The sequence below is a fragment of the Salvelinus alpinus genome, chromosome 18 (assembly GCF_045679555.1).
Source record: "Salvelinus alpinus chromosome 18, SLU_Salpinus.1, whole genome shotgun sequence".
Lineage (NCBI taxonomy): Eukaryota > Metazoa > Chordata > Actinopteri > Salmoniformes > Salmonidae > Salvelinus > Salvelinus alpinus.
The window spans coordinates 5,307,979-5,327,187 of record NC_092103.1 but is presented as its reverse complement, the minus strand read 5'-3'; the positions used below and the strand labels follow the sequence as shown (position 1 = coordinate 5,327,187).

At 47.0% G+C, this 19,209-nt stretch overlaps 1 protein-coding gene across 6 annotated transcripts in view; it reads right to left on the bottom strand.

Annotated features, from left to right (window-relative positions):
• Nucleotides 1-19,209, bottom strand: part of LOC139543579 (CBP80/20-dependent translation initiation factor-like) — a 135,294-nt gene that overhangs the window by 76,651 nt on the left and 39,434 nt on the right. For all 6 annotated transcript variants that reach the window (XM_071349791.1, XM_071349788.1, XM_071349789.1 and 3 more), the window contains one exon: nucleotides 797-873. In XM_071349791.1, the coding sequence (XP_071205892.1) occupies nucleotides 797-873 (77 nt within the window). The remainder of the gene's footprint in view (nucleotides 1-796; nucleotides 874-19,209) is intronic.

Below are 19,209 nucleotides of genomic sequence, written 5' to 3'. Positions count from 1 at the left end.
AGCCAGCCAGGCAGGCAGGCAGGGCACCAAGTCAAAGCCATTACCTGTGATATCTTCCAGCCAGTTTCTCTGTAGTCTATACTAGTATTCTGTGATCTGGCCTCAGCAATATTTTAATTTAACCACAGCTATTTAACCACACAATCACTGTGAATCAATTATATACCACTGGTTTTAAAATAGTAGAAAGAAAGAGAGGAATACATAGAAGAGAATATAAAATAAGTTAACATTTCACTCTCTGGCTCAACTATCCTCCTTTCAGTCAGAGACGCAAATATTTTCTTTCTCAGTTGTTTCTTAGCAACCGGGGAGAACTTTCCAATGACGTCATGCGGAAACATTTTCAGAAGATTAAACTGCGATTAAACTAATTTCATTGAGTTAAGGAACGTTGAACGCTGCAGTGAGCAAAAGAACTGAGAGACAGAGGTTCATATCGACAATCAAGTGTGATTGGAGATGACAGTGGCTGCATCCCAAATGGCACCCTATTCCCTATAGTGGGCCTATAGGGGCTCCGGTCAAAAGTAGTGCACTATAAAAAGGCAATAGGATGCCATTTAGGACACAGCCCGTATCATTACACAGACCAGATACGTGAAGAAATAGACTTCAGTAAGATTTGTAAAAAAAAAAACTAAATCTGCCTTTTCTGTCTGTGTGTAAGTGAGTCTGGGGCCAGGAGAATTTCTGCTTTGACTGAAGAGAAGAGTTAAGGGTTCTGGCCTAGTGTTTCATCAGCGTTGCAACAACGTTCCAGGAGGGGAGAAAGTGTGTGTGTTTGTGTGCTTACCGTCGGTCGTTCCTCCTGCGACGGAAAAGCTTTTTGGTTTGTGCGATCTCAGCTTCGTTAGGCAGGGGCGGGAAACCCTGCAGAGCGAGAGAGAGAGAGAGAGGGAGAGGGAGAGACTTAGCAAAACACTTTCATCTAAAGCGAGTTACAGTGTGGGCATAGATTGTATGGTCATTGTATGCACAAACTGAATTTCTGAGTGATCTTTTCTTTAGCTAACATGCGTACTGTACATAACGGGTTGTCGTTAGATGGTATTACAGCTACGGATGGAAGTGACGCACAAATCGGCGTCATTTTTGTGTCTTTTCTCCCAAGACAGAGAGGAATCCAGCACCCCCCTCCCCCATGTCTAGTTACCGCCTTCCCTGCCCCTCAGTCTACGCCCATGCAGGCATTGAGCGACGCATGGAACCCACCGCAAATTATAGGTCCACCTCACAACCTCCATTAAGGAAGGAAGGAAGGCAGAGCCACACAGCCAATGCAGAGCTCCTCTCCTCTCCTACCCTTAACTTCTCACAGGAATGTTGGCAGCCTACAATTTCCCCAGACAAGCTCTGAAAGAGGGGAGAAGGTGGGGGGGACCGGCTCCAAGTCAAGACAGCTATATTCCATATGTTGTGTGTGTCGGTGGATGTGTGTGTTGGAGTGTGTGTGTAATAATAATAATTTGGTGGGTGCTTATATTTGGCCTATTATTTGTACAATTTGGAATTGGTAATGTGTTATTATTATGTTTTTTTTTGTTGCATATGCCAACTCTCCCTGAGTCACCCTCGGGGAGTGGGGTCACGGCAGGGGTCAGCCATTATCAACAGTGACCGTGGCGCAATCAGGATTAATCACTTCATCACTTAAACATGGTGGTTTGGTTGTTTTCAGTCGAAACTGGTTTGTCTGGGATGGAACCAGTGTCTGGTGTTGTCATGGTTACAGATGGTCAACTACAAGTTTGAGGAGGAGGATGACTGGGGGGGAAGGGTGTTCAAACATGTGTTTTTGTGTTTGCGCGTTAAAGTGCTGATAATGTTTGTGCACGGTTTGTGTGCCGTAATGTGTGTAACAAGATGTGTTGTACATTTCTGGGGTGGGTTCGTATTTTCTGTTTGACATGGAGTGTGTGTGTCTACAACTTCTCTCTATTCTGCCCCTCTGCGGTGACGTGGTATGGCAGTGTGTGGCTCCAGCCCAGGTTCCAACCCTGTTATCTCCCCATCAGCAGTGTCTGCACAGGAAGCAGCAGAAACGCTCACTCTTGGGCAGACACCCTCACTCTAAACCCCCACAGGCCGCACTTTAATTGCACTTCAGTCAACAGAAATCAGGCGTGCCGCAGAGCCAGCCAGGGTAGGGAAGAGACAGGCACAACCCATACCTCCAACCCTCCTAACACTAACCCATCCCCAAACCTTAATCTCATAAGAAACCACATCCAATAGGCTATGTAGCTAGCTGCACATGATGATATTGTACGATTATCAGACCCCTTGACTTTTCCCACTCTGTTACAGCCTTATTCTAAAATGGATTAAATCATGTTTTCCCCCTCTTCAATCTACACACAATACCCCATAATGACAAAGTGAAAACATTTGTAGATTTTTAGGGTAAATTAATAAAAATATAAAACAATACCAGAAATATCCTGCTATGAGACTCGAAATTGAGCTCAAGTGCATCCTGTTTCCATATATGATCCTTGAGATGTTTATAAGGTCCACAGTTGACACTGCGTGTCAGAGCAAAAACCAAGCCATGAGGTTGAAGGAATTGTCCGTAGCGCTCCGAAACAGGATTGTGCCGAGGCGCAGATCTGGGGAAAGGTACCCCAAAAAAGTATGCAGCATTGAAGGTCCCCACGAGCAACGTGGTCTCCATCCTTCTTAAATGGAAAAAGTTTGGAACCACTAAGACTCTTCCTACAGCTGGCCGCCCGGACAAACTGAGCAATTGGGGGAGAAGGGCCTTGGTCAGGGAGGGGACCAAGAACCCGATGGTCACTCTGACATAGCTCCAGAGTTCCTCTGTGGAGATGGGAGAACCTTCCAGAAGGACAACCATCTTTAAAGCACTCCACCAATTAGGTCTTTATGGTAGAGTGGCCAGACGGAAGCCACTCCTTAGTAGAAGGCACCTAAAGACTCAGACCATGAGACACAAGATTCTCTGGTTTAATGAAACCAAGATTGAACTCTTTGGCCTGAATGCCAAGCGTCAAGACTGGAGGAAACCTGGCACCATCCCTAAAGTGAAGCATGGTGGTGGAAGCATCATGCTGTGGGGATGTTTTTCAGTGGCAGGGACTGGGAGACTAGTCTGGATCGAGGCAAAGATGAACGGAACAAAGTACACAGACATCCTTGATGAAAACCTGCTCCAGAGCGCTTAAGACTTCAGACTGGGGCGAAGGTTCACTTTCCAACAGGACAACAACCCTAAACACACAGCCAAGACATCGCAGGAGTGGCTTCGGGACAAGTCTCAATGTCCTTGAGTGGCCCAGCCAGGCCCGGACTTGAACCCGATCGAACATCTCTAGAGAGACCTGAAAATAGCTGTGCAGCAACGCTCCTCATTCAACCTGGCAGAGCTTGAAAGGATCTGCAGAGAGGAATGGGAGAAAATCCCAAGCTTCATACCCAAGAAGACTTGAGGCTGTAATCTCTGCCAAAGGTGCTTCAACAAAGTACTGAGTAAAGGGTCTGAATACTTAAGTAAATTTAATATTTCAGTTGTATTTATTTTTGCAAAAAAAAAAAAAAAAAAAAACGTTTTTGCTTTGTCATCATGGGCTATCGTATGTAGCAATAACAAGGCTATATACAGGGGGTACTGGTACCGAGTCAATGTGGGGTTAGTCGAGGTCATTTGTTCATGTAGGTGTGGGTAAAGTGACTATGCATAGACAAACAGTGAGTAGCAGCAGTGTAAAAACAAAATGGGGGGGAGGGTCAACGTAAATAGTCTGTGTCCATTTGATTAATCATTCAGCAGTCTTATGGCTTGGGGGTAGAAGATGCTCCGGTACCGCTTGCCGTGCGGTAGCAGAGAAAACAGTCCATGACTTGGGTGACTGGAGTCTTTGGCAATTTTTTGGGCCTTCCTCTGACACACCTAGTATACAGAGGTCCTGGACGGCAGGAAGCTTGGCCCCAGTGATGTACTGGGACGTACGCACTACCCTCTGTAGCGCCTTACAGTCAGATGCCGAGAAGTTGCCATACCAGGCGGTGATGCAACCGGTCAGGATGCACTCGATGGTGCAGCTGTAGAACCTTTTGAGGATCTGGGGACCCAAGCCAAATCTTTTCAGTCTCCTGAGAGGGAAAAGGTGTTGTCGTGCCCTCTTCACGACTGTCTTGGTGTGTTTGGACCATGATAGTTCATTGGTGATGTGGACACCAAGGAACTTGAAACTCTCGACCCGCTCCATGACAGCCCAGTCGATGATAATGGGGGCTTGTTTGGCCCGCCTTTTCCTGTAGTCCATGATCAGCTTCTTTGTCTTGCTCACATTGAGGGAGAGGTTGTCCTGACACCTCACTATAGGCTGTCTCATTGTTGTCGGTAAAATCAGGCCTACCACTGTTGTGTCGCCAGCAAACTTAATGATGGTGTTGGAGTCGTGTTTGGCCATGCAGTTGTGGGTGAACAGAGTACAGGAGGGGACTAAGCACACACCCATGAGGGGCCTCAGTGTTGAGGGTCAGCGAGGCAGACGTGTTGTTGCCTATCCTTACCACCTGGGGGCGGCCAGTCAGGAAGTCCAGGATCCAGTTGCAGAGGGAGGTGTTTAGTCCCAGGGTCCTTAGCTTAGTGGGCACAATGGTGTTGGACGCTGAGTCAATGAACAGCATTCTCACATAGGTGTTCCTTTTGTCCAGGTGGGAAAGAGCAGTGTGGAGTGCAATTGAGATTGCGCTATCTGTGGCTCTGTTGGGGCGGTATGCAAATTGGAGTGGGTCTAGGGTATCTGGGATAATGCTGTTGATGTGAGCCAGCGTGAGTGCTACGGGGCAGTACTCATTTAGGCAGTTTACCTTCACTTCCTTGGGCATAGGGACTATAGTGGTCAGCTTGAAACATGTAAGTATTACAGACTCCGTCAGGGTCTGCTCAGTTGTGCACCGGGGTCTCCCACTCCTCTTTCTATTCTGGTTAGAGCCAGTTTGCGCTGTTCTGTGACGGGAGTAGTACACAGCGTTGTACCAGATCTTCAGTTTCCTGGCAATTTCTCGCATGGGAATAGCCTTCATTTCTCAGAACAAGAATAGACTGACGAGTTTCAGAAGAAAGTACTTTGTTTCTGGCCATGTTGAGCCTGTAATCAAATCCACAAATGTTGATGCTTCAGATACGCAACTAGTCTAAAGGACAGTTGTATTGCTTCTTTAAAATCAGCACAACAGTTTTGAGATGGGCTAACATAATTGCAAAAGGGGTTTCTAATGATCAATTAGCCTTTCAAATGATCAACTTGGATTAGCTAACACAACGTGCCATTGGAACACAGGAATGATGGTTGCTGATCATGGGTCTCTGTACGCCTATGTAGATAATCCATAAAAAATCTGCCGTTTCTTGCTACAATAGTCATTTACAACATAAACAATGTCTACACTGTATTTCTGATCAATTTTATGATATTTTAATGGACAAAAAAAAGCTTTTCTATCAAAAACAAGGACATTTCTTAGTGAACCCAAACTTTTGAACGGTAGTCTATGTTCAAATATTATTAGTGTTTGCTTCAGCCTGCCTGAAGTGCCTGATGGCCAGGTTTTCATACTATTCTGAGACTATTCTATTGGTTCCATTGCACCAGGCAAGCTCGATCAAGCCCAGTTAAATTGTCTGAAATGATTTCAAATAGTATTTGAACCCTGGTCTGTTCAGACGTAGCTCATTCAGAAGAAGTGAAACTTTCTAGAGGCCCAAACCGCAGGAGGGTGGGGTTCCTTCCCAGTCAGTCTCCTACCCAGAGTCCCCAAGCCAGGCCAGCAGTATGAAACCCTAGAGCACTAAGAGGATCATACCTGGCTTAACAGAGACACGCACACAGCACTGAGCCATTCACTTACACATAAAAACCTTCATAACTCCACTTTAGGTTACACATTTCAGACATAGTCTGGGAGAAGTTAACCAACGAAATTAATGTTGCTGTTCTTTCGAATTTATTCCCCCCCCCCCTCTCCCTCTATCAAGTTTTCTTCCTCTGTCTAACTAAGCTGCTGTGGTGGTGCTGGGCTCTGATTGGAGGCTGATTGGATACAGATGTGCGCGGAGGCTGGAGGCAGGGGAAGGCCTTTGTAGTGTGGCATGGTGGTAATACGAGCCTGAGACACGCAGCAGAGAACCACAGGAACAGAGGCCCAGCCCCAAGCAGCTAGCCCCGGCCAGATAGTCTTGCCCCGGGGAGTAAGGCAGGAGGAGAGGGGATTCAGAAGGAAAGAGCGCCACCACACCGGGGTGGTCAAGATGAAGGGACACACAAAGAGAGAGTATTGCCAGCCCACACTCCTGGGTCTACACAGTACCGGTATGACAACACTACCAGACAGCCAACACAACACGACCATCTAATTTTTTTATTATGAAGTACCCCGGATCCCAGGTCAGTTAGGTGTACACAAGTACATTCTGGCGGGTAAGCAGAGGAGATACCCGTGTAGTTATCCTTCTACGGAAAATAAACACCGATCAGTGCCAGTAATATTAATTCACAATAAGTCTGCTTCATTCAGCATTTAACTGGTTAACTTCAGAGAACGCTCGGAGCCAGGGAGACAGATAAAAGATGGGGAAAGGGGGAGAAAAAGTGGGAGGGAGAGAGGCAGAGTTGCATGTTTAGCTACTGTTGTTTTCCTGTAGGATATCATTAGCTGTAATCCTGCTTCCAAATGGTTACCAGATGACTATCTCAACTCCAGTATACTCACGCAGTCATCAAAGCTGAAGAAAAAATGCAAATATTTAGAGAAACGTTAGCCAGGGAGATTTGGGGTTTGCATGGGAATCTGCCGTGACTCATTCCATCATAACTTAAGAGTTTTAAGTGCCGTAAACAAATAAAAAGCCCATTTTAAATAGACAAACTCAGACATGGACGTCAAGACTATTGTCTTCAGACCGGGTCCTGTCTGTACTCCTGAAGCGTCTTTTAGACTATGCCGATTGCATTTGGGTGTCTTTCATCAGTGCAGACAGAGGACCAGACTGATCAAAGAGGTGTGTGCTCAGCACGTCCCCTTCCCCAGCCAGGCAGTATGACTTTTGACCTAGCAGCAGACATAGGGAAGGAGCCTTAGAGTGCTCTGTGGACGTGACTACGGGCCATGGGCCTGTGTGTGTGTGTGTGTGTGTGTGTAGTTTGGAAACATCACCAGGTAGCGCACGTACAGCACCACATTCCAGGGGCTGGGGTTCAGGGGTCAAGAGAAGAGGCTCCAAACTCAGACAGTAACAAACCTTCAGAACATTGAATGTATGACCATGACAACTGTTGTGGAAGAGAAGCCATAACAAGTCATATGCCACCGAGAGCAAGGAAGTCTGTTCTAACACAGTTGATGGAATGGAAGTCAGTCTGGTTGAGGTGACTTCCTCTAACCCCTTACTGTGTAATTATCCTGCTAGATTAAGCTTCATTCACAAAGCCTACACTCCATTGTTCAATCTCTGCTTATTTATGCTTGTTTGGCCTCCCTACAAAAGCAATAAATTAAGGAGAAAAAAAAAGACTTAATGTCATTACAGCATGTATTATTTCTAGACTATGGCCTATACAAATTAACTTTCTTTCTGCCGCCTCGCGGTGAAAAATGTGATACGGATATGCCTTCCTCTCTGGGCAGGAAGGAAAACAGTAAAAAAAAAAAAACACACACACAAAAAAACATGTTGCGTCTTAAAGCTGAGATCCGCAACAGCCATGTTTTGGGCCATGTTCTCCACAGAACAAACAAAGTGTCTTTAATTGTTATTGGGGACAACTGGAACTGATTGACGACCATGTCTGACACATGGAAATCTGTCCATAGAGTGCAGAGAGCGAGTAGGGAGAGGGGGAGAAAAGAAGAGAGCGAAAGAGGGGGAGAGAGAGACCGAGAGAGTGACAGAGCGCGAGAGAGATTCTTAGCCACAGCCAATGGAAAGAGAGCTGCTACTGGGAGGGAGGAAGGAAGGGGAGCAGAGTCAGGGCCGTCTGATAACAGACCTGATAACATACTGTGTGTGTGTGAGAGTGTCGCAAGCAGCCAGCCAAGTAGCTATATTCCATTTGCTGCTGCATCTTGTACCTCAGGCGGCAGCCATTTTGTAATCTATCTTTGCAGACTTTCCTCTTCAGGGGACCTATAATCAATTACAAAAGGGGACTGAGGGGAATATGTGAATTATAAAACATTATCTTGCAATTACTGCCCTGTACTTTATGTCTGCATTAAATGACTGTTGTTCAATGAGAAATAATGACATATTCACAAAAGACAATAATACAAGAAACAACACTTCTATTGCCTCTCCCTCTACGATACGCACTTCCGGGTTGGAGCGAGTAGTTGCATTCCGCTTTGCTCCACAGGTAGTATTACATTTCATTTCATTACAGTACAACAGTTTGATTTGTTTGATCTTAGCTGGCTACATAGCCGTCTTTGTATCCAAGATAATTGTGTAGTCTAGAGTAATTGTCGAGGTTACCTAGCCAGTTAGAGGTTACCTAGCCAGTTACACTTTCAAACAAAGTCAACAACGCAGCCACTGCTAGCTAGCCTATTTCACCAGCCAGCAGTACTATATCATTTTAGTCAATAAGATTTTTTGCAACGTAAGCTTAACTTTCTGAACATTCGAGACGTGTAGTCCACTTGTCATTCCAATCTCCTTTGCATTAGCGTAGCCTCTTCTGTAGCCTGTCAACTATGTGTCTGTCTATCCCTGTTCTCTCCTCTCTGCACAGACCATACAAACGCTTCACACCGCGTGGCCGCTGCTACTCTAACCTGGTGGTCCCAGCGCGCACGACCCACGTGGAGTTCCAGGTCTCAGGCAGCCTCTGGAACTGCCGATCTGCGGCCAACAAGGCAGAGTTCATCTCAGCCTATGCTTCCCTCCAGTCCCTCGACTTCTTGGCACTGACAGAAACATGGATTACCACTGATAACACTGCTACTCCTACTGCTCTCTCCTCGTCTGCCCACGTGTTCTCGCACACCCCGAGAGCTTCTGGTCAGCGGGGTGGTGGCACTGGGATCCTCATCTCTCCCAAGTGGACATTCTCTCTTTCTCCCCTGACTCATCTGTCTATCGCCTCCTTTGAATTCCATGCTGTCACAGTTACCAGCCCTTTCAAGCTTAACATCCTTATCATTTATCGCCCTCCAGGTTCCCTTGGAGAGTTCATCAATGAGCTTGACGCCCTGATAAGTTCCTTTCCTGAGGATGGCTCACCTCTCACAGTTCTGGGTGACTTTAACCTCCCCACGTCTACCTTTGACTCATTCCTCTCTGCCTCCTTCTTTCCACTCCTCTCCTCTTTTGACCTCACCCTCTCACCTTCCCCCCCTACTCACAAGGCAGGCAATACGCTTGACCTCATCTTTACTAGATGCTGTTCTTCCACTAATCTCATTGCAACTCCCCTCCAAGTCTCCGACCACTACCTTGTATCCTTTTCCCTCTCGCTCTCATCCAACACTTCCCACACTGCCCCTACTCGGATGGTATCGCGCCGTCCCAACCTTCGCTCTCTCTCCCCCGCTACTCTCTCCTCTTCCATCCTATCATCTCTTCCCTCTGCTCAAACCTTCTCCAACCTATCTCCTGATTCTGCCTCCTCAACCCTCCTCTCCTCCCTTTCTGCATCCTTTGACTCTCTATGTCCCCTATCCTCCAGGCCGGCTCGGTCCTCCCCTCCTGCTCCGTGGCTCGACGACTCATTGCGAGCTCACAGAACAGGGCTCCGGGCAGCCGAGCGGAAATGGAGGAAAACTCGCCTCCCTGCGGACCTGGCATCCTTTCACTCCCTCCTCTCTACATTCTCCTCTTCTGTCTCTGCTGCTAAAGCCAATTTCTACCACTCTAAATTCCAAGCATCTGCCTCTAACCCTAGGAAGCTCTTTGCCACCTTCTCCTCCCTCCTGAATCCTCCTCCCCCTCCTCCCTCTCTGCTGATGACTTCGTCAACCATTTTGAAAAGAAGGTCGACGACATCCGATCCTCGTTTGCTAAGTCAAACGACACCGCTGGTTCTGCTCACACTGCCCTACCCTGTGCTCTGACCTCTTTCTCCCCTCTCTCTCCAGATGAAATCTCGCGTCTTGTGATGGCCGGCCGCCCAACAACCTGCCCGCTTGACCCTATCCCCTCCTCTCTTCTCCAGACCATTTCCGGAGACCTTCTCCCTTACCTCACCTCGCTCATCAACTCATCCTTGACCGCTGGCTACGTCCCTTCCGTCTTCAAGAGAGCGAGAGTTGCACCCCTTCTGAAAAAACCTACACTCGATCCCTCCGATGTCAACAACTACAGACCAGTATCCCTTCTTTCTTTTCTCTCCAAAACTCTTGAACGTGCCGTCCTTGGCCAGCTCTCCTGCTATCTCTCTCAGAATGACCTTCTTGATCCAAATCAGTCAGGTTTCAAGACTAGTCATTCAACTGAGACTGCTCTTCTCTGTGTCACGGAGGCGCTCCGCACTGCTAAAGCTAACTCTCTCTCCTCTGCTCTCATCCTTCTAGACCTATCGGCTGCCTTTGATACTGTGAACCATCAGATCCTCCTCTCCACCCTCTCCGAGCTGGGCATCTCCGGCGCGGCCCACGCTTGGATTGCGTCCTACCTGACAGGTCGCTCCTACCAGGTGGCGTGGCGAGAATCTGTCTCCGCACCACGTGCTCTCACCACTGGTGTCCCCCAGGGCTCTGTTCTAGGCCCTCTCCTATTCTCGCTATACACCAAGTCACTTGGCTCTGTCATATCCTCACATGGTCTCTCCTATCATTGCTATGCAGACGACACACAATTAATCTTCTCCTTTCCCCCCTCTGATAACCAGGTGGTGAATCGCATCTCTGCATGTCTGGCAGACATATCAGTGTGGATGACGGATCACCACCTCAAGCTGAACCTCGGCAAGACGGAGCTGCTCTTCCTCCCGGGGAAGGACTGCCCGTTCCATGATCTCGCCATCACGGTTGACAACTCCATTGTGTCCTCCTCCCAGAGTGCTAAGAACCTTGGCGTGATCCTGGACAACACCCTGTCGTTCTCAACTAACATCAAGGCGGTGACCCGTTCCTGTAGGTTCATGCTCTACAACATTCGCAGAGTACGACCCTGCCTCACGCAGGAAGCGGCGCAGGTCCTAATCCAGGCACTTGTCATCTCCCGTCTGGATTACTGCAACTCGCTGTTGGCTGGGCTCCCTGCCTGTGCCATTAAACCCCTACAACTCATCCAGAACGCCGCAGCCCGTCTGGTGTTCAACTTTCCCAAGTTCTCTCACGTCACCCCGCTCCTCCGCTCTCTCCACTGGCTTCCAGTTGAAGCTCGCATCCGCTACAAGACCATGGTGCTTGCCTACGGAGCTGTGAGGGGAACGGCACCTCCGTACCTTCAGGCTCTGATCAGGCCCTACACCCAAACAAGGGCACTGCGTTCATCCACCTCTGGCCTGCTCGCCTCCCTACCTCTGAGGAAGTACAGTTCCCGCTCAGCCCAGTCAAAACTGTTCGCTGCTCTGGCACCCCAATGGTGGAACAAACTCCCTCACGACGCCAGGTCAGCGGAGTCAATCACCACCTTCCGGAGACACCTGAAACCCCACCTCTTTAAGGAATACCTAGGATAGGATAAAGTAATCCTTCTAACCCCCCCCCCCTTAAAAGAGTTAGATGCACTATTGTAAAGTGGTTGTTCCACTGGATATCATAAGGTGAATGCACCAATTTGTAAGTCGCTCTGGATAAGAGCGTCTGCTAAATGACTTAAATGTAAATGTAAATATTCCCGCTCAGCCCAGTCAAAACTGTTCGCTGCTCTGGCACCCCAATGGTGAAACAAACTCCCTCACGACGCCAGGTCAGCGGAGTCAATCACCACCTTCCGGAGACACCTGAAACCCCACCTCTTTAAGGAATACCTAGGATAGGATAAAGTAATCCCTCTAACCCCCCTCCCCCCCCTTAAAAGAGTTAGATGCACTATTGTAAAGTGGTTGTTCCACTGGATATCATAAGGTGAATGCACCAATTTGTAAGTCGCTCTGGATAAGAGCGTCTGCTAAATGACTTAAATGTAAAATGTAAAATATTCCAACACTGCAAATACAATGTATGATATCCTAACAAGAATGAAGAAAGTTTTTGAAAACCTACTCATTCATGGGATTTTCTTTATTTTGACTATTTTCTACATTATAGAATAATAGTGAAGACATCAAAACTAAACTCAGCAAAAAAAGAAGCGTCCTCACTGTCAACTGCGTTTATTTTCAGCAAACTTAACATGTGTAAATATTTGTATGAACATAACAAGTTTCAACAACTGAGACATAAACTGAACAAGTTCCACAGACATGTGACTAACAGAAATGGAATAATGCGTCCCTGAAGGGGGGGGGGGGGTCAAAATCAAAAGTAACAGTCAGTATCTGGTGTGGCCACCAGCTGTAGTAGCAAGTACTGCAGTGCATCTCCTCCTCATGGACTGCACCAGATTTGCACAGTTCTTGCTGTGAGATGTTACCCCACTCTTCCACCTGCAAGTTCCTGGACATTTCTGGGGGGAATGGCCCTAGCCCTCACCCTCCAATCCAACAGGTCCCAGACGTGCTCAATGGGATTGAGATCCGGTCTCTTCGCTGGCCATGGTAGAACACTGACATTCCTGTCTTGCAGGAAATCACGCACAGAACGAGCAGTACGGCTGGTGGCATTGTCATGCTGGAGGGTCATGTCAGGATGGAGGTACCACATGAGAGAGGAGGATGTCTTCCTTGTAACGCACAGTGTTGAGATTGCCTGCAATGACAACAAGCTCAGTCCGATAATTCTGTGACACACCGCCCCAGACCATGACGGACCCTCCACCTCGATCCCGCTCCAGAGTACAGGCCTCGATGTAACACTCATTCCATACGACTATAAACGTGAATCCGACCATCACCCCTGGTGAGACAAAACCGCGACTTGTCAGTGAAGAGCACTTTTTGCCAGTCCTGTGGGGTCCAGCGACGGTGAGTTTGTGCCCATAGGCGAGGTTGTTGCCGGTGATGTCTGGTGAGGACCTGCCTTACAACAGGCCTACAAGCCCTCAGTTCAGCCTCTCTCAGCCTATTGCGGACAGTCTGAGCACTGATGAAGGGATTGTGCGTTCCTGGTGTAACTCGGGCAGTTGTTGCCATCCTGTACCTGTCCCGCAGGTGTGATGTTCGGATGTACCGATCCTGTGCAGGTGTTGTTACACATGGTCTGCCACTGCGAAGACAATCAGCTGTCCGTCCTGTCTCCCTGTAGACAGGACGGTCTTAGGCCCTGGCCACATCTGCAGTACTCATGCCTCCTTGCAGCATGCCTAAGGCACGTTCACGCAGATGAGCAGGGCCCCTGTGCATCTTTCTTTTGGTGTTTTTCAGAGAGTCAGTAGAAAGGCCTCTTTAGTGACCTAAGTTTTCATAACTGTGACATTAATTGCCTACCGTCTGTAAGCTGTTAGTGTCTTAACGACCGTTCCACAGGTACATGTTCATTAATTGTTTATGGGTCATTGAACAAGCATGGGAAACAGTGTTTAAACCCTTTACAATGAAGATCTGTGAAGTTATTTGGGTTTTTACAAATTATCTTTGAAAGACAGGGTCCTGAAAAAGGGAAGTTTATTTTTTTGCTGAGTATATGAAATAACACATATGGAATCAGTTAGTAACCAAAAAAGTGTTAAACAAATCAAAATATATTTTGCCTTGAAAGCTTTGCACACTCTTGGCATTCTCTCAACCAGCTTCACTTGGAATGCTTTTCCAACAGTCTTGAAGGAGTTCCCACATATGCTGAGCACTTGTTGGCTGCTTTTCCATCACTCTGCGATCCGACTCATCCCAAGCCATCTAAAATTGGGTTGAGGTCGGGGGGTTGTCATCGGATGCAGCACTCCATCACTCTCCTGCTTGGTAAAATATCCCGGAAATGTGTTGGGACATTGTCCTGTTGAAAAACAAATGATAGTCCCACTAAGAGCAAACCAGACGGGATGGCGTATCACTGCATAATGCTGTGGTAGCCATGCTGGTTAAGTGTGCCTTGAATTCTAAATAAATCACAGACCGTGTCACCAGAAAAGCACCCCCACACCATAACACCTCCTCCTTCATGTCTCACAAAGACACAGCAGTTGGAACCAAAAATCTCCAATTACACTCCGGACCAAAGGACACATTTCCACCGGTCTATTGTCCATTGCTCGTGTTTCTTGGCCCAAGCAAGTCTCTTCTTCTTACCGGTGTCCTTTAGTAGTGGTTTCTTCGCAGCAATTCAACCATGAAGGCCTGATTCACTCAGTCTCCTCTGAACAGTTGACGTTGAGATGTGTCTGTTACTTGAACTCTGTGAAGCATTTATTTGGGCTGCAATTTCTGAGGCTGGTAATGAACTTATCCTCTGCAACAGAGGTAACTCTCGGTCTTCCATTCCTGTGGCGGTCATCATGAGAGCATTAGCGCTTGATGGTTTTTGCGACTACAAAAAAGTTCCGTTTTGACTGACCTTCAAGTCTTAAAATAATGATGAACTGTCGTTTCTCAGATTACTTGAGCTGTTCTTGCCATAATATGGACTTGGTCTTTTACCAAATAGGGCTATCTTCTGTATACATCCCTACCTTGTCAGAACACAACTGATTGGCTCAAACGCATTAAGGAAAGAAATTCCACAAATGAACTTAACACTTTTAACCTGTTAATTGAAACGCATTCCAGGTAACTACCTCATGAAGCTGGTTGAGAGAATGCCAAGAGTGTGCAAAGCTGTTATCAAGGCAACGGGTGGCTACTTTGAAGAATCTCAAATATAAAATATATTTTGATTTGTTTAACACTTTTTTGGTTACTACATGATTCCATATGTGTTATTTCATAGTTTTGATGTCTTCACTATTATTCTACAATGTAGAAAAGTGTCAAAATACAGAAAAACCCTTGAATGAGTAGATGTTCTAAAAACGTTTTGACCAGTAGTGTAAATAACTTATTGTTCAAACGACAGACACATGTAATGAAAATATGCAGAGGGGTTCTCAACACAAAAGGGAAAGTGAAAGAAATGAACCAGTTCTTTAACTCTTTTTCTTCAGGGCTTTGGGCTACAAAGGCATAGAGCCAAACAAGCTTTGTTACTACAGCACTTGTTACTATTCCTTTTTTTATGCGTTTCGAGATGGGGTCTGCGATTCAAATGACACCTTATCCTTTTATAGTGCACTACTTTTGACCTGGGCTCTGGCCAAAAGTAGTGCACTATATAGGGAATAGGGTGACATCCCTCCCAGTTTGGTAATCTTATACTAGGACTCATATCTCACTGCCTCACCACTACCCCCTCCCTGGTCCCGACTCTAACATTGGACCATGTTGCTTGTAACCAAGCTGACGCTAACAGAACTACTTTTCATCACTGCCTGCCACGGTGAGTTCCTCAGCTCGGAGGGCATCGCTTGTTTACATATCTCTCCTCTCTACCCAGGCCAGGCCCAAGTCTTACACATTCCCCCCCTCATCTTTCCCAAGCCATTGTAAGGCCAAAGTCTTGAAATGCAAAACCGCCAAGAAGTCATTTATATTGGCTAAAAATAGGTCACAGATGCTTTCATTTCGTCTCTCACATGAAGTGTACACTACACTATTACAGATACCTTTTTGCTTGTCTTGCCCATTTCAAACCCGCGCTAGTCTTTCATGTGTAATGCATGTGGAACTAGAAATGTAACTTGACACATCACTAAAGCGAATGGCCCATGTTATCCAACTGGTGCTAGCCAACAGGCAGCACAGAGCTACACAGGGTCCTGTACTCCACGGACGTTCCTTCTCCCGAGTACAGACGTCGGTCCAAGTTTCCCCTCTGACCTCACGGCTCACATTATTTCATTAAGTGAGGTATTCCCGGAGCCGAGACGGCAGGCGGGCGAATGGAGGCGCACACGGGAAAGAGAAGCGTCGTCGCTCAAACCAAAACAGGAAGCGCTGTGGAATGTCTTTCCACCACAGGCCAGGCAAGTCCTCCAATAGGCTACCCGCTCTCTGTCTCTCAGTCCAAACCCTGGATCAACTGGGGGAGCGGGTGGACACATACAGACGCACAGACACACAGGGATGCATGCACACACACACACACAGATCCAAACACACACAAACATTATACCCGTACAACCTCATTGTGTGCGTGATTGTGTGTGGGAAGTGAAGGGATTACAATGCCTCAGCTATAAAAACCAGACTCTGGCAACCTCAAAGACCCCAAAAACATTTGACAGTTTTGCAAAAAACAGCCACCACCTAGCAACACCAGCTACGTTCTACTTTTACTCGGGATCCCGCAAGTAACAACTGGACCACAGAACTTGATGGGTGAGAAAATGAGGCATGCTTAGAACTGGTGGAATAATCAAGCATTACAACACACCCGTAAGAGTCATTATATTCTAAAAGCATGGGTCCAAAGCCCTGCAACACAGCCAGCCAATCACCTCTCCAATCAGCACTAGTCTGTCCCATCAGATAGGCCTGCTGGATGGATGAGTCAGAAATAAGGATAACACAAAAATGTGAAATCTAAACATCCACTGCCTCATCTCTCCTAGATGGATATTACATTTCTATACATTACCGTGTCTGTCTTGATTCCTTTCCAGAAGGTCTGTTACATAACCTTGTCTGTCTTGATCCCTTTCCAGAAGGTCTGTTAGAAAAACTCAACTCTGGACTCAGGACTGAGAAACATCAAATGGCTTATTATTCTCAGGCTCTAGTCTAATTGCTTATTATCCTGTCTTCAGGCTCTAGTCTAGTCTAATGGCTTATTATTCTCAGGTTGTAATCTAATGGCTTATTATTCCCAGGCTTGAGTGTTCAGTATCTCGTCTAGTAGTCTAATGGCTTATTATTCAGGATCTAGTTTAGTGGAATGGCTTATTATTCACAGGCAGGGACCCTATGTTCTCTGTCTTTGTTCTCTGGCCAATGGTCACTGGATGCATGTGGAGCAGCCAGTCTAGTATCAGGACTCAGGCAGCGATCCGTGGATTAAAGACAATGGGGAGAGAGAGAGACTGCTGGAGGATTGATACTTTTGTAGAGGGAGTCGAGCAGTGCTTTGCTGTTCTTCAGTTCACTCAGTCAGGCCGGGATCAGGCCCCCTACCCCAGTCCCCGCAACATACAAAGTGTTGGTCCCATGTTTCATGAGCTGAAATAAAAGATCACAGAACTGTTCCATACGCACAAAAACCTTATTTCTCTCAAATGTTGTGCACACATTTGTGTACATCCCTGTTAGTGAGAATTTCTCCTTTGCCAAGATAATCCATCCACCTGACAGAACATTAAACTACCATAAGCCACCACCAATGTCGTTTTAAGAATATGACAGTACATCCAACTGGCCTCACAACCATGTGTAACTACGCCAGCCCAGGACTTCCGGCTTCTTTACCTGTGGGATTGTCTGAGTCCACCCACCCGGACAGCTGATGAAACTGAGGAGTATTTATGTCTGTAATAAAGCCCTTTTGTGGGGAAAAACTCATTCTGATTGGCTGGGCCTGGCTCCCAAGTAGGTAAGCATATGCCCTCCCAGGACCACCTATAGCTGCGCCTCTGCCCAGCCGTGAAATTCATAGATTAGGGCCTAATTTCTTTATTTAAATTGACTGAATTCCTTATATGAACTGTAACTCAGTAGAATTGTTACATTTATATTTCTGTTCAGTATACATAAACAAAGAGTTATAACTATAACCATACACATTAATTATTTTGTGGTATCCAGTTGGTAGTTAGTCTTGTCCCATCACTGCAACTCCCGTACGGACTCGGGAGAGGCGAAACACGACCCAACCAAGCCACACTGCTTCTTGACACAATGCCCGCTTAACCCGGAAGCCAGCCACACCAATGAGTCGGAGGAAATACCGTAGAACTGGCGACCGTGTCAGCGTGCATGCGCTGGGCCCGCAGCCGGAGTCGCTAGAGCGCGATGGGACAAGGACATCTCGCCGGCCAAACCCTCCCCTAAGCTGGACGACGCTGGGCCAATTGTGCCCCATGGTCGTCCCGGTTGCAACCCGCTGCGACAGAGCTTGGACTCGAACCAGGATCTCTAGTGGCACAGCTAGCAACTGCAATGCAGTGCCTTAGACCACTGCACCACTAGAGAGGCCACATATGAATCAGTTTTAACTAATGGTTATAACTAATACACTTGAATTCTATTAATGGATGATGTTTAACGATTGATTAAATTGTATTGTGTTGTTGGATATCTTATTGATCAGCCTGGGAGGCAGAGAGAGAGAGAACAAAACACTGCCTAATGGGCCCATATCTGACTGTCATATAATCACAGAGACACACAGTAGTCTGGTAGTCTGGTTTGGCAGGGGCACAGAGAGGGGCCTCTATAGCGGGTGGGCGGTTGTGGCCCACACAGACACTATGTTTACCTCTACCATCCACCCGTCAAGTCCTTCTCCCCTCCTCTCTCTTTCTTCCCCCTCCGTGTCCCATCTCATCCACGCAGCTCCTCTCGTCTCCCTCCATTCCTCCCATCTCTTTCTCTCTCTCTCCCATCTCAAATCAGGCCAGTGTGGTTTGTCTGGTTTCCAGTCTCATAAATACAGGGGAAGGAGGATGACCCAAAATGGGGATCGGGGAGCCATGGCGTGCAGGATATCCAGAGCTGTGTCCCAAATGGCAAACTATTCCCTTTAGTGCACTACTTCTGACCAGGCTCCATAGAGCGCTGGTCAAATGTAGTGCAGTATAAAGGGAATAGGGTGCCCTTTGGGACACAGCCCAGGCCAAGCTCCCACTCCCCACAGGGGAGGTACCTCCAACAGCCACTGACTGACTGACTGACTATTATGATGCAATCGTCCTCGGTCTGGCCAACCAATAAGATGCCCAGGATCAGACCACCAGAAGTGATGATTATGGAGTGGAAAGTGTTGATACGCATAGTCCCAGATGTCTTACATTCATTCATGAACTTGGATGTGTTGTTAAATGTCAAAGAATTTTGATGTATATTATATTGAGGTTTGGCGTATAAAGACATAATACATAAAGAACTAACGAATGAATTCACACACAAAAATGGCAGCGGGGAAAACAACAGTGATTGAGTTGGAGTGCCA